A 15,836-nucleotide genomic window follows, 5' to 3' on the forward strand; every position below is an offset into this window, starting at 1 on the left:
CCAGTAGACGTTCCATCCACGAATTCGTAGCGAGGGCCAGAGCTAGAGCGCGAATGAGTCCTTCGGTTTCTGAGGGAGAGAGCAAGAGGTGCTTTTTCTGAAGGGCGTCCAGACTGGGACATCTAAGAGATCTGCAAGGTCCCTGGAATATGCAGACTCCCTTAGTTTGTCACCTGTTGGCCTATAATACCTGCTGGCCCCCTGAGCAGGGATAGGAAGCCACCTCTGTTTCTCAGATACCCTAGTTGGTGAAGTCGTGGCTTCTCGGGACGCTCTAGCCATGGCTAGCCTAACCTGGTTGCTCCAGGGGAGGCTGACCGAGGGGGCTGTGAATTCTTCAGGTTGAGCACCTTATGCACCTCTGACTGAAACTCCTGGTTCAGTTCCTCAGTTTCTGTTAGGCCATTGGCGCTTCTAATCAACGACGAATCTGGTTGAATGATAAGGGCTCGGGCTCCGCAGGTGAGCTAGTCTGACTGCCGTCCGAATCGGGGTCAGAATCGGGCACCCCTCGGAGCATGAATCGGGCTCGGAATCAGAGTCAGAACTGTCACCCAAATCTGGAAACAGTTCCTCTGACTTCTTTTCCAAAAGGAACTTCTTCCTGGCTTCTTCCATCCTACGGGCAGACTCCTCTAGACTGGTGTTCTTCTTCTCCACTTGCTGGGAAACCTCCTTTTTGGAGCTTAAGTAGTCTTCCTCCACCGCCTGTTTGACCAGGTTCGCAATGTCCAGTGCGGGGAGTGAGGACCTGGCCCCCACTGTACCTAGGCTAACTGATGGAGGTGGTGCGGAGGCACTAGGCTCATGCCTAGGCCTAGCTTTTTCGGGCATCAACGCTGGCACTGGTCTCTCAGCGCGACCTAGGCCTTGCGGCATCGAAAGGTCTCCATTGATGCTCCTCCTCCGAGCGTTGTGGCTGGCTGGCTTCTTGCGTCGGGTTGCCGCAACTTCTGGAGGGGAGGGGGCCTCCGGCTCCTGCGAGTTGGGTCCCGTTCCGGGCTCCTTAGCACTGTCCTCAGGATGGGAGGGTGAGGCATCAGGTCCGTCACCGGATCCCTCCTGGGGCTGGACTGATTGTGCCCAGAGAGGAACAGGGGGTTACCTTGGCACCCGGCTGTGTCTCGGTACTGCTATGGTCATACCTAGATAGTTCGGCCTTTAGGCTAGGCGGGAACAAGCTCTCGGTTGAAGACCCCTTCTTGTTACGCTTCGAGGCAGGAACATGGATCCCAGCCTCTAGGGTAGCTTCTTTCCTCTTACCTGCTTTCCTAGCCCCCGACGACGAAGGTTTCTTTAGCCTAAGTTTCTTGGGAAGGACACTAGGCTCACTAACTAGGTCCCCCGTTAATAAGGAGGAAGGATTACTAGGCCTAGTGTTCTCCAATTGGGCACTATCCCCCTCCACCACACGGCCTTAGGCCCCCCAACAGTAGTCGGCCTAGGCCTAGGCTTATCGGCATCAAACATTAGCGTCACTGAAAACACTCTCATGCGCCTCATAATAGAGCTCCACTGATCATTATTCCACTGCGCACAGGTTGAACACGATGCATCAGGGGAAAACAAAATTCAAAAAACCCCTACAAGCAATACACCACAGATGAGATCCGAGGTTGGCGAAGGCAAAGATGTACCGCAACGCATGCCATCGGAAACACACACACAAATCCTCCCCGAAAACCCACCATAGATCCGCCTTCCATACTTCCAGGAAGTTAGGATGCTAGGTAATACTAAAGGATAAATAAAAGGATAGAAAAGGGCAACTGGGGAAGCACTCAAGCACAGGATGTCAAAGATATATCACGATAAAGAAAGACTACTGTCGGCGTCCATGCGTTGTTTATCTCAAGTCGGGTCAAGGCGGAAGGAGTAGGTGTTGACACGACGGCTACCGCGAAAAGAATGGTATCACAATGACCTACCCAAGCTGGCCCGGGCTCACCCCGCGCAGTTACCCCAGACCCAGGTACAGCGATTCAAGTTTGAACTCTTTGTATGCGGTAGCGGCGGCGCGTTCCCGCGGATATCCCTTTTGTTAGACAACCGACGGTTTGTACTTAGTCGGAACAAGATTGCCTTACAAACTGAAGGTAAATGGTGTGCTTAATGATGCTAATGTCACAATCCTGGTACAAAATCATTACTTACCATTGTTGCCATCCATATGGAGTTTTGTAGCAGTGTTGGTGGGGCTATCCGTAATTTTGGTGGAATGTATGACTGAGAAGCGTCAATGTGGATAAAGGCTGATCCACCAGGTGAATGCACAAGTGTACGGCCATGATGAACAACAAGAATTCGACTGTTGTACACAAGCTCACTGTTTACCTGTAACAAATAAGTAATAATAAATAAAATCCTAATATGCAATGTGAAAATTTTTATTTTTACCAATAAGTTAAAACATTTAGCACTCAAAGGACTGGCCAATGGAATTTCTGTTTAACCCTTTCATGACCTGATGATGCGTAGCGAGTCAAGAAGTTAAACAAGAGTGGCCAATTCCGAAATGAGATAAAATCACTTCAGTGTGATTTCCTTTTTGTTTTGATGAAAGCAATAATTCAACTGTGGATTTAATTTCCTTTGATTTTTTTACCAAATTCATACATTATTTCCTAACTGCCATTTATTAAATGTGTTGAGCTTTAGAGAACCTAAATAACCACTGAAAGGCATATAGGTTTCATTTGGTCATTGTTATTGCAGCTTTAGTTACACCATCAGCATCCTAACCCTTAAACGCCGAAGCGGTAAATAAAAAAAATGACTCCCGTGTGCCGGAGGGGTTTGAGAGTGAGCGCGGAAGCGGAAAAAATATTTTTTTCAAACAAAAAATCACAGCGTGCTTAGTTTTCAAGATTAAGAGTTCATTTTTGGCTCCTTTTTTGTCATTGCTTGAAGTTTAGTATGCAACCATCAGAAATGAAAAAAATTATCATTATCATATATAAATAATGCGATATATGATAGCGCAAAAACGAAATTTCATATATAATTGTATTCAAATCGCGCTGTGCGCCAAACGGTTAAAGGTAACAAATTACTTTTTTTTTCGTTGTAATGTGCACTAAATTGCAATCATTTTGATATATAACACATTGTAAAACGATAAAAGCAACACAGAGAAAATATTATCACAAAATGATGCATGAATTCGTAGCGTGCGGACGTAAAAAAATAATTTTTTAACAAAATATTCATTACCATAAATCGAAATATTGTTATAGAGACTTGCAATTTGTTTCAAAATGAAGGAAAATGATTGAATATTATGATACTGTAAGAGTTTTAGCTTACAAATGCAGTTTTTGACCATTTCGAACGAGTTAAAGTTGACCGAATGTCGAATTTTTGTTTAAAATTTTTTTTATATGCAAATATAAAAAAATGAGAAATGCTACAACCTTCCAATATTTTTTGTTATATTGTGCATGTTTTTGCGCACATTTTTCTTTTCATATATACAACTCTAAAAAAAAAAGCGTAATATGAAAAGGCACAAATATTAGGAGAATGTGACCTAAGCTGTTTCCGAGATTTTCGGCGAGAATCGGCGCGCGGACAGAATATAAATATTTTTTTTCAAATATTCACCATAAAATCGACGATATTGTTCTAGAGACTTGCAATATGTTTTAAATTGAAGATAAATGATTGAATATTACTAGAATGTAAGATTTTTATGTTACAAATGCGTTTTTTGACCATTTCGGTTGAGTCAAAGTTGACCAATCGTAGTTTTTTTCCTATTTATCGTACTTTATATGCAAATATTTCAAAAATGAGAAATGCTACAACCTTCCATATTTTTTTTTGTTATATGTGCATTTGTTTTTGCACACATTTCCATATATAAACCTCTAAAAAAAAGCCTAATATGAAAAGGCACAAATATTAGGAGAATGTGACCTACGCAGTTTCCGGAGATTTCGGCCAGAGAATCGGCGCAGCGGAGGGAAGGGAATAAAAAAATTTTTTCAAAAATTCACCATAAATAGAGATATTGTTCTAGAGATTTGCAATATGTTTTAAATTGAAGATAAATGATTGAATATTACTAGACTGTAAGATTTTTATGTTACAAATGCATTTTTTGACCATTTCGGTTGGGTCAAAGTTGACCGATCGTAGTTTTTTTCGTACTTATCGTACTTTATATGCAAAAATTTCAAAAATGAGAAATGCTACAACCTTCCAATATTTTTTGTTATATTGTGCATGCTTTTGCGCACATTTCCATATATAAACCTTTAAAAAAAAAAGCTTAATATGAAAAGGCATCAAATATAGGAGAATGTGACCTACGCGTTTCGGAGATTTTCGGCCGAGAATCGTCGCGCGGAGGAAAAAATTTTTTTTTTTCAAAAATTCACCATAAATCGAGATATTGTTCTAGAGACTAGCAATTTGTTTTAAAATTAAGATAAATGATTGAATATTACTAGACAGTAAGATTTTTATGTTATAAATGCGTTTTTTGACCTTTTCGGTTGAGTCAAAGTTGACCGATCGTAGTTTTTTTCGTACTTATCGTACTTTATATGCAAATATTTCAAAAATGAGAAATGCTACAACCTTCCAATATTTTTTGTTATATTGTGCATGTTTTTGCGCACATTTCCATATATAAACCTTTAAAAAAAGCGTAATATGAAAAGGCTCAAATATTAGGAGAATGTGACCTACGCGTTACGGAGATTTTCGGCAGAGAATCGTCGCGAGGAGGAAAAAAATTTTTTTTTTTCAAAAATTCACCATAAATCGAGATATTGTTCTAAAGACTTGCAATTTGTTTTAAATTGAAGATAAATGATTGAATATTACTACACTGTAAGATTTTTATGTTATAAATGCGTTTTTTGACCTTTTCGGTTGAGTCAAAGTTGCCTGATCGTAGTTTTTTCGTACTTATCGTATTTATATGCAAATATTTCAACAATGAGAATTGCTACAACCTTCGAATATTTTTTGTTATATTGTGCATGTTTTTGCGCACATTTCCATATATAAACCTTTAAAAAAGCGTAATATGAAAAGGCTCAAATATTAGAAGAATGTGACCTACGCGTTTCGGAGATTTTCGGCCGAGAATCGGCGCGCGGAGGGGAAAAAAATATATTTTTCAAAAATTCACCATAAATCGAGATATTGTTCTAGAGACTTGCAATTTGTTTTAAAATGAAGATAAATGATTGAATATTACTAGACTGTAAGATTTTTATGTTATAAATGCGTTTTTTTTACCTTTTCGGTTGAGTCAAAGTTGACCGATCGTAGTTTTTTTCGTACTTATCGTACTTTATATGCAAATATTTTCAAAAATGAGAAAATGCTACAACCTCCAATATTTTTTGTTATTATTGTGCATGTTTTTTGCGCACATTTCCATATATAAAACCTTTAAAAACCAAAAAAAGCGTAATATGAAAAGGCTCAAATATTAGGAGAATGTGACCTACGCGTTTCGGAGATTTTCGGCAGAGAATCGGCGCGCGGAGGGGAAAAAAATATTATTTTCAAAAATTCACCATAAATCGAGATATTGTTCTAGAGACTTGCAATTTGTTTTAAATGAAGATAAATGATTGAATATACTAGACTGTAAGATTTTTATGTTATAAATGAGTTTTTGACCTTTTCGGTTGAGTCAAAGTTGACCGATCGTAGTTTTTTCGTACTTATCGTACTTTATATGCAAAAATTTCAAAAATGAGAAATGCTACAACCTTCCAATATTTTTTGTTATATTGTGCATGTTTTTGCGCACACTTCCATATATAAACCTTTTAAAAAAGCGTAATATGAAAAGGCTCAAATATTAGGAGAATGTGACCTACGCGTTTCGGAGATTTTCGGCCGAGAATCGGCGCGCGGAGGGGAAAAAAATATTTTTTTCAAAAATTCACCATAAATCGAGATATTGTTCTAGAGACTTGCAATTTGTTTTAAAATGAAAGATAAATGAGTTGAATAATTATTACGAAACTGTAAGATTTTTATGTTATAAATGCGTTTTTTGACCTTTTCGGTCGAGTCAAAGTTGACCGATCGTAGTTTTTTTCGTACTTATCGTACTTTATATGCAAATATTTCAAAAATGAGAAATGCTAAAACCTTCCAATATTTTTTGTTATATTGTGCATGTTTTTGCGCACATTTCCATATATAAACCTTTAAAATAAGCGTAATATGAAAAGGCACAAATATTAGGTGAATGTGACCTACGCATTTCGGAGATTCGCTGCCGAGAATCGGCGCGCGGAGGGAATAAAAATATTTTTTTCAAATATTCACCATAAATCGAGTATTGTTCTAGAGACTTGCAATTTGTTTAAAAGTGAAGGTGAATGATTGAATATTACTAGACTGTAAGTAATTTGTACATATATATATATATATATACATACCCCATATATATATATATATATATATATATATAGATATATATATATATATATATATATATAGTATATATATATATCACTGCGCGTCAAAATAATTGTCGCCTTTCAAAACGCGACAGTTTTTTTGCGCGAATAAGGCGACCCCCAATTCTATGGGGGGGGAAAAAAAATCATCTGGGAGGAAACTGACTAATTGGCAACACAACTGAGTCATTTGTCTCACTCACAGCGTGGGAAAAAGTAACCAAAAGTTATCGGTCAGTGTTCTTAAGTGATTTATGAACAGTAGACATCGATCGTGACCTGCCTGATTTTTTGGATCACGCTTCCAGAATTTTCTTGTGAAAGTGTGTGTGTACACTAGTGTACTATGTCTACAGGGTATACTCATTTAAAAATCGTGTACGAGTTGTGCAGTTACACAGTGAAGGTTATAAAACTGGCGAAATTAGTAAGAAAATTGTGTAAACCAGCAAACTGTGCAGTGCATTTTGAAAAAAATACCACGACAATGGAGACCAGGAAGTACCATCGTGCTTCTACAAGTTCTGGGAGGCCACGTATCATTAGTAACAGGGGTTTAAGAGTGCTGGGCAGGGATATTGAAGTCAATCCGACCCTTACTGCCAGAGAACTTAAGGTTGCAAATCCAGATATAGTGGCAGGAGCTTCTGTTAGGACATACAGCGGCGCTTGAGCAAGGACTTGAAATATTCAAAAGTGAAGGCGCGTAAGAAGCCGCTGATAACCACTAAACAAAAGAAGACTCGACTAAATTTTGCACATTCTTACAAAGACTGGGCTCTGGCAAAATGGCGTCAAGTGCTATGGAGTGACGAAGCAAGTTTTTTTTGTTTCGGACAATAAGGGAAAGTGTGTGTGGGCCGAAAGTCGACATCAGAACCCGCTGGACCCCAAGTACCTTGCCACGTGTGTGAAATTCCCTTCTTATGTAATGGTATGGGTTGTTTTGGTTATGGTGGTAAAGGTAATTTGGTAATATTACTCGTACAATACTGTTAATAAGGACTCGTATTACACACTGTTGAACGAGAATTTGGAGGAATCTTTTGAGCTCAGTAAACAAGTATTTTTCAGCAGGACGGAGCGCCTTCGCATACTGCGAAACAAAATATTAATTGGTTCAAGGACTGTGAATTGATTATATACAAGACTGGCCAGGTAATTCACCCCAGATATTTCGCCTATTGAAAATCTTTGGGCGATTATGAAAAGAAAATTACAGGACGTTGACACGACAACAACTGAAAAGTTAGAGACAGAGTTGAAACGTATCTGGGACAACCTTGACGAGAAGCTCCTGCAAAAACTTGCAGATTCCGTCCCCAATAGGCTTAAAGAAGTTCGGAAACGTCGGGGAATGCCTATTAAATATTAGGCTAGGAGTGGTGAGTGTAACCTATTTTTTTTTTTTTTATTACTAACCATTGATTTTTAATTAATATTTTCTTTTCCGCAACATGTTTTTTTCTTACGAAATCGCTACCACGACAGTTTATTTGACGGGTACTGTATGTATGTATGTATGTATGTATGTATGTATGTATGTATGTATGATGTATGTATGTATGTATGTATGAGGTGTAGTGTGTATATTATTATAGTATATATATATAATATATAGATATATATATATATATATATATATATATATATATATATATATATATATATATATATATATATATATATTTATATATATATATATATACTATATATATATATATATATCATATATATATATATATATATATATATATAGATATAGATATATATAGTACATATGTATATATATATATATGTATATATAATATATGCATATATATATATATATATATATATATATATATATATATATAATATATATATAATATATATATATATATATATATATATATATATATAATATATATATATATATATATATATTATATATATATATATATATATATATATATATATATGTATATATATATATGTATATATATATATGTATATATATATATATATATATATATATATATATATATATAATTTTTTTTTATACGTAAAAATATATATATTACATTCTTCGATTCTGGTACCAATACATAAATAAAAGGAATGCAGGTGACACTTCTCTTTTCGCATACAATGAAATGTCTTATTATTATTTTATCATGCACACATTCAGATATATAAAAAATTGTAATAAATATAAAATTAAATATAAAATAAATGCAGAATACTCACTCGTAATCCTGACTCTTCATTCTATTCTTGTTTTCTCCCTCCTCCATTGAAGAGTCTTGCATATTTTCCACTCGACCATGACGAGGTACAGGTGGAGGAGGGAGACGCGCGCCCCTTACTGCTGATGGACCCGGCGGCCCCACCCCGTGCGCCCTCCGCTGCGGTTTAGGGGGCGCGTTCCAATACATGACCTTAGTGTGGTACTTTCGGTCACACTCCCCTATCCTGCAAAGTGCAACTTTGCAGATACGACAGAAGAACCGGGTGTCTCTCCTTCTGCCATTCATATGGCACACCCGGCACCGTTTCTGCCTTCGCCCTTGTAAGGCCTCCAGTATGTGTTCCCCTGGCTGCAGCCGACACGTGGGTCCACTACCCGACGAGAAGCGGTGATGGCGGGGCCGGCAGCAAGAGGGGGCGTCGTCAGCAGGGGCGGCGGCAGCAGGGGCGTCGTCAGCAGGGGCGGCGGCAGCAGGGGCGTCGTCAGCAGGGGCGTCGTCAGCAGGGGCGTCGTCAGCAGCGGGGCGGCGGCAGCAGGGGCAGCGGCAGGCAGTCGAGCGAAGTTGGCCCTCCTATCTGCCCTTTCCTCTAGGGGCAGATCTGCAGCTCGGGCAGGGGGTCAGTTATGGAAGGCCACTCATCGGGATCGAAGTTGATGAGGGCATTCCCGGCTACTCTAGGAACTGTATGTGGGTCAACCTCGGAAGATTGTCACCGCGGTACCCACAGTACAGTATGTAGGCATTTTGGAGGGCCAACTGAAGGATGTATTTTGAGGAGCTTCTGTGTCCACCTTCTGGATCTCCTGGCGAAGGGATAGTACTGGATGAGCTGATCAAAGAGATCAACTCCTCCCATGTGCCTGTTGTAGTGCCAATGACGGCCCAGGCCGCTCGGTACGAAACTCCTCAAACACAAACTCGGCCCTGTCGACGTGTCTTCTTCCGCTGTACGATCTCTTCTTGGATGGGTTCATGACTCGTCGTAATCATGGGACGAGTCGGACACCCTTCCAACAGATGACGAAGACAGCGCCCTTCCGCCACACTCTGTCTCTCCTCTTGCCAGTGTTGCGGATGACTAGCGAACCTCTGAGGACATTTGGGGCCCACTGGATGGAAGAGCCATACATAAGGTAAAAGACATGCATGCATGACAAAACCGTGTAGACCTTATTTTAAACAAAGCGGATAATAAAATAGAGCGTACAAAGACAGGGGATGTTCTGGGTATGGGAGACCCAGAACGGACCACCAGAGGCAGAACCATGCTGCCATGCTTCCGACTAGAGATCGTATTTATACCTAAAAAACGGCAAATACGTGCTCAGGGCCGGAAAAAACCAAATAGCAATAAACACTGAGTACTTAACTTAGCTGCTGCGATGGCTGCACGCTCCATTGTAATAAAATCCAAACGAAAGGGCACAAAAAACACAGAGAAGAAAATGGCACGTGTGAATCGTGTGCGCTAACTGAAAAGGATGGCCACCAGAGGCGCAGCAGTCGGCAGCATGGGATGGAGTAGTAGTAGTAGGTGCTGCCCATTCTGTGGGTCGGCTCCCCTCTTGGGGGGATTTTGTAGTGGGAGAATTCTATTGGCATTTGGCTCGTGGTAGTGGTCTCACTCGCCATAGTGTTCATACCGACACTCTCTGGGAGTGAGCGAGTCAGTTATACTGACCTTTTTCTTTATTTATTTATTCTCTGGTATGTGTTAGTACATTTACCCTAGAAATAATAGATTGAAGGATATTTCGCGCAGCGACACGAGCTGAGCCCAGAAATTATCCATAAACAGGTGATATCCCTGGTTACGGAAACGTCCCACAAGGTTGAATACAGTGTCACGCAGCGGTGAGAAGACCCCGGTATAAACTGAAAAGTCCACAACGTATCCAGTGTTGGCCTCGGTAATGAGAAAGAATTTCACACCATATTTCTTTGGCTTCTTGAGGTTATACACTTTTATACTGAGACGTCCTTTGTAAGGCATCATCCCCTCATCCAAAGACAGGTTCTTTCCAGGAATCACGAGATTACTACACCGCTCACGGATATAATCCAACACTGTACGCACTAAAATGAGGCGATCACTGTTATTCCGGGGTATGGCCCTTCGGTTGAAGGCATTGAAGTACCTGTCCAACGCCAGGAAAGGAAATAACGGGACATAACGCCAGGCACATTCGGCATACATAAAAAATAATTTCTCCTCCAATATTGCCTGACGTCGACAGCAGGTGTCATACCAAAATAAATGTGGAGCCCCTTGTCGTATTACTGGCGGGGTTGCAACCTCATTGACATGGCGCATTTTTTGGGGCTCCACATTTATTTTGGTATGACACCTTCAGTTGGCCCTCCAAAATGCCTACATACTGTACTGTGGGTACCGCGGTGACAATCTTCCGAGGTTGACCCACATACAGTTCCTAGAGGTAGCCGGGAATGCCCTCATCAACTTCGATCCCGATGAGTGGCCTTCCATAACTGACCCCCTGCCCCGAGCTGCAGATCTGCCCCTAGAGGAAAGGGCAGATAGGAGGGCCAACTTCGCTCGACCTGCCGCCGCCCCTGCTGCCGCCGCCCCTGCTGACGATGCCCCTGCTGACGACGCCCCTGCTGCCGTCGCCCCTGCTGACGACGCCCCTGCTGCCGCCGCCCCTGCTGACGACGCCCCTCTTGCTGCCGGCCCCGCCATCACCGCTTCTCGTCGGGTAGTGGACCCTGCGTGTCGGCTGCAGCCAGGGGAACACATACTGGAGGCCTTACAAGGGCGAAGGCAGAAACGGTGCCGGGTGTGCCATATGAATGGCAGAAGGAGAGACACCCGGTTCTTCTGTCGTATCTGCAAAGTTGCACTTTGCAGGATAGGGGAGTGTGACCGAAAGTACCACACTAAGGTCATGTATTGGAACGCGCCCCCTAAACCGACAGCGGAGGGCGCACGGGGCCGCCGGGTCCATCAGCAGTAAGGGCGCGCGTCTCCCTCCTCCACCTGTACCTCGTCATGTCGAGTGGAAAAAATGCAAGACTCTTCAATGGAGGAGGGAGAAAACAAGAATAGAATGAAGAGTCAGGATTACGAGTGAGTATTCTGCATTTATTTATTTATTTAATTTTATATATTTATTACAATTTTTTTCTATATATCTGAATGTGTGCATGATAAAATAATAATAAGACATTTCATGTATGCGAAAAGAGAAGTGTCACCTGCATTCCTTCCTTTTATTTAGTATTGGTACCAGAATCGAAGAATGTAATATATATATTTTACGTATAAAAAAAAAATTTATATATATATATATATATATATATATATATATATATACATACATACATACATACATACATACATACATACATACATACATACATACATACATACATACATACATACATACATACATACATACATACATACATACATATATATATATATTATATATATATATATATATATATATATATATATATATATATATATATATTATAAATATTTTTTGGGGGGGTAAGCAAATTACTTACAGTCTAGTAATATTCAATCATTCACCTCACTTTTAAACAAATTGCAAGTCTCTAGAACAATATCTCGATTTATGGTGAATATTTGAAAAAAAAATATTTTTATTCCCTCCGCGCGCCAATTCTCGCAGCGAATCTCCGAAATGCGTAGGTCACATTCACCTAATATTGTGCCTTTTCATATTACGCTTATTTTAAAGGTTTATATATGGAAATGTGCGCAAAAACATGCACAATATAACAAAAAATATGGAAGGTTGTAGCATTTCTCATTTTTGAAATATTTGCATTTAAAGTACGATAAGTATGAAAGAAACTACGATCGGTCAACTTTGACTCAACCGAAATGGTCAAAAAACGCATTTGTAACATAAAAAAAAATCTTACAATCTAGTAATATTCAATCATTTATCTTCACTTTAAAACATATTGCAAGTCTCTAAAACAATATCTCGATTTAGGTGAATTTTTTGAAAAAAATATTTTTTTCCCCTCCGCGCGCCGATTCTCGCCGAAAATCTCCGAAACGCGTAGGTCACATTCTCCTAATATTTGTGCCTTTTCATATTACGCTTATTTATAGTTTTATATATGGAAATATGCGCAAAAACAGCACAATATAACAAAAAATATTGGAGGTTTTTAGCATTTCTCATTTTTTGAAATATTTGCATATAAAGTACGATAAGTACGAAAAAAACTACGATCGGTCAAACTTTGACTCACCGAAAAGGTCAAAAACGCATTTATAACATAAAAATCTTACAGTATCATAATATTCAATCATTTATCTTCATTTTAAAACAAATTGCAAGTCTCTAGAACAATTAATCTCGATTTATGTGAATTTTGAAAAAATATTTTTTTCCCCTCCGCGCGCCGATTCTCGGCCGAAAATCTCCGAAACGCGTAGGTCACATTCTCCTAATATTTGAGCCTTTTCATATTACGCTTTTTTAAAAGGTTTTAGGTTATATGGAAGTGTGTGCAAAACATGCACAATATAACAAAATATTTGGAAGGTTGTAGCATTTCTCATTTTTGAAATTTTTGCATATAAAGTACGATAAGTACGAAAAAAACTACGATCGGTCACTTTGACTCGACCGAAAAGGTAAAAAAACGCATTTATAACATAAAAATCTTACAGTCTAGTAATATTCAATCATTTATCTTCATTTTAAAACAAATTTTAAGTCTCTAGAACAATATCTCGATTTATGGTGAATTTTTGAAAATAATATTTTTTTCCCCTCCGCGCGCCGATTCTCTGCCGAAAATCTCCGAAACGCGTAGGTCACATTCTCCTAATATTTGAGCCTTTTCATATTACGCTTTTTTTAAAGGTTTATATATGGAAATGTGCGCAAAAACATGCACAACATAACAAAAATATTGGAAGGTTGTAGCATTTCTCATTTTGAAATATTTGCATATAAGTACGATAAGTACGAAAAAAAAAAAAACTACGATCGGTCAACTTTGACTCAACCGAAAAGGTCAAAAAACGCATTTATAACATAAAAATCTTACAGTCTAGTAATATTCAATCATTTATCTTCATTTTAAAACAAATTGCAAGTCAAGAACAATATCTCGATTTATGGTGAATTTTTGAAAAATATATTTTTTTCCCCTCCGCGCGCCGATTCTCGGCCGAAAATCTCCGCAAACGCGTAGGTCACATTCTTCTAATATTGAGCCTTTTCATATTACGCTTTTTTTAAAGGTTTATATATGGAAATGTGCGCAAAAACATGCACAATATAACAAAAAATATTGGAAGGTTGTAGCAATTCTCATTTTTGAAATATTTGCATATAAATACGATAAGTACGAAAAAACTACGATCGGTCAACTTTGACTCAACCGAAAAGGTCAAAAAACGCATTTATAACATAAAAATCTTACAGTGTAGTAATATTCAATCATTTATCTTCATTTTAAAACAAATTGCAAGTCTTTAGAACAATATCTCGATTTATGGTGAATTTTTGAAAAAAAAAAAAAAATTCTGGGCTCAGCTCGTGTCGGCCTATGAAAGGATCCTTAATATCATACTTTCTAGGTAAATTAATCTAAAATTACCAGAGAAAAACAAAATTAGAAAATTGTCAGTAAAACTGACTCGCTCACTCTTAAAAAGAAAGTGTCGGTATGATGATAGGGCGAGTGGGAACACTACCACGAGACATTCACCAATTAGAACTTCCAATCAGAATCCCCACAAGAGAGAGCTGATACCAACGGGCGATGCAGCCGCTACTACTACTACTAGAGGACGCCACGGACAGCAGCGCCCCTAGCGGACATCCTTAATTTTTAGCGCTAGCGTCCAGACGCATTTTTCTCAGTGCTGTGCCTTTTACGGGATTTATTATCTTCTTCGATATGGAACGTTCTGCAATCGCAACGGCTAAGTTAAGTGCCTCATAAGTAATGTTTTACTATATTTTTGTCTTCCGGGAACCAGTATTTTCCTTCTAATAGGTCATATACGGTTTCCCGGTTGTCTCGTGGCGGCGCCATGCTGCCTCGTTAAGAATTCCCGGTCCTCCATACTGGGACTTCTTATACTTATGGGCTTACTTATTACGTTCATCGTTTTTACATCGAGTTTTAGCTAGATTAGCCCCCTTACCATTTCTCTTAGTTTGTATTTAGGGCTATTATTATTGTTCCAGCCCAGCATCCTGGCTCTTGCTCTTCATCGGCTTTCGCTGGCTCCGAGTAGGCTTCTGTTCCTCGGAACAGTTTGCCTCCTCCTGGGCTTCTTTTTCTTCTACTAAAAGTGTCTTTTCCATCTTTACGATGTAATTTTATTCTATTTAGGGTGTTAGGCTAGCCTAGGTGCATGTTCCATGGTTTGGAACAGCCATGGTTCACGTGGCCCTCCCCCCACGGTTGTGTTGCTCGCGGCTTAGGCCACTTGCGGTCACGTGTCCCATCGCACCTTACCCTTCCCCTTCCCTCCCTACCAGGTATAGGGAGGCGCTGGGGGACCCCTTGGTTGTCATGACAACCTCAGTTGCCTTCCTCCCTCCCTCTCTGAGGTGGCCAGGGTTCCTCCCAGCGGGGGTATAGGGCGACCACTCATAGGGTACCGGGTCTCCGAGCGGGTAGTTGTTGAGACGGGAGGAGTAGGCCACCCCCCCCTCTCTTCTCTCCCGCCGTGTTACGCCGAGACCCTCCCCCCCCTTCCCCAGTTGCTCGCCCACCTTCACTTTCTATAACGAACGGAGCCTTCCGTCGCAGCCGGGGCACCTTTGGTTATAGATTACTGGCTCCGCCAGCGGGCGGGGTGGGTGGTCACTACTAGTGGTCGGTTGCTTGCCTACTATATCCTTACATCTCTTCCCGCTACGGAAGGGAGCTTGCTTCTTCCCACCCGGGCATCTTCTAGTAGACGGGTGGAGAAAGGTTTGATATTATTGTTATTTTAAGGATATACCCTAATTTACGATGATTTGTTTAATTTTATTATTCATATGCTTACCTATCCCCGCCATTTTTCGTCGTGGTTTCCTTTTACCACCACTCCTGGTTGGATTCTATCTCTTGTCCCCGCCGTCAGCGGAGCATAGCCTAGGACAACCAACCAACCTTGGTTACCACACGTATTATGGCGGGGCTCTGGTTT

General features: G+C 39.9%; 1 protein-coding gene across 3 annotated transcripts in view; it reads right to left on the reverse strand.

The window, feature by feature from the left end:
* The window catches only part of LOC135209719 (L-fucose kinase-like), a 262,617-nt gene that overhangs the window by 155,317 nt on the left and 91,464 nt on the right, over positions 1 to 15,836 (reverse strand). For all 3 annotated transcript variants that reach the window (XM_064242480.1, XM_064242482.1, XM_064242481.1), the window contains one exon: positions 2,155 to 2,334. In XM_064242480.1, coding sequence (XP_064098550.1) covers positions 2,155 to 2,334 — 180 coding nt within the window. The remainder of the gene's footprint in view (positions 1 to 2,154; positions 2,335 to 15,836) is intronic.

This window comes from Macrobrachium nipponense, chromosome 38 (assembly GCF_015104395.2).
Source record: "Macrobrachium nipponense isolate FS-2020 chromosome 38, ASM1510439v2, whole genome shotgun sequence".
NCBI classification, from domain to species: domain Eukaryota; kingdom Metazoa; phylum Arthropoda; class Malacostraca; order Decapoda; family Palaemonidae; genus Macrobrachium; species Macrobrachium nipponense.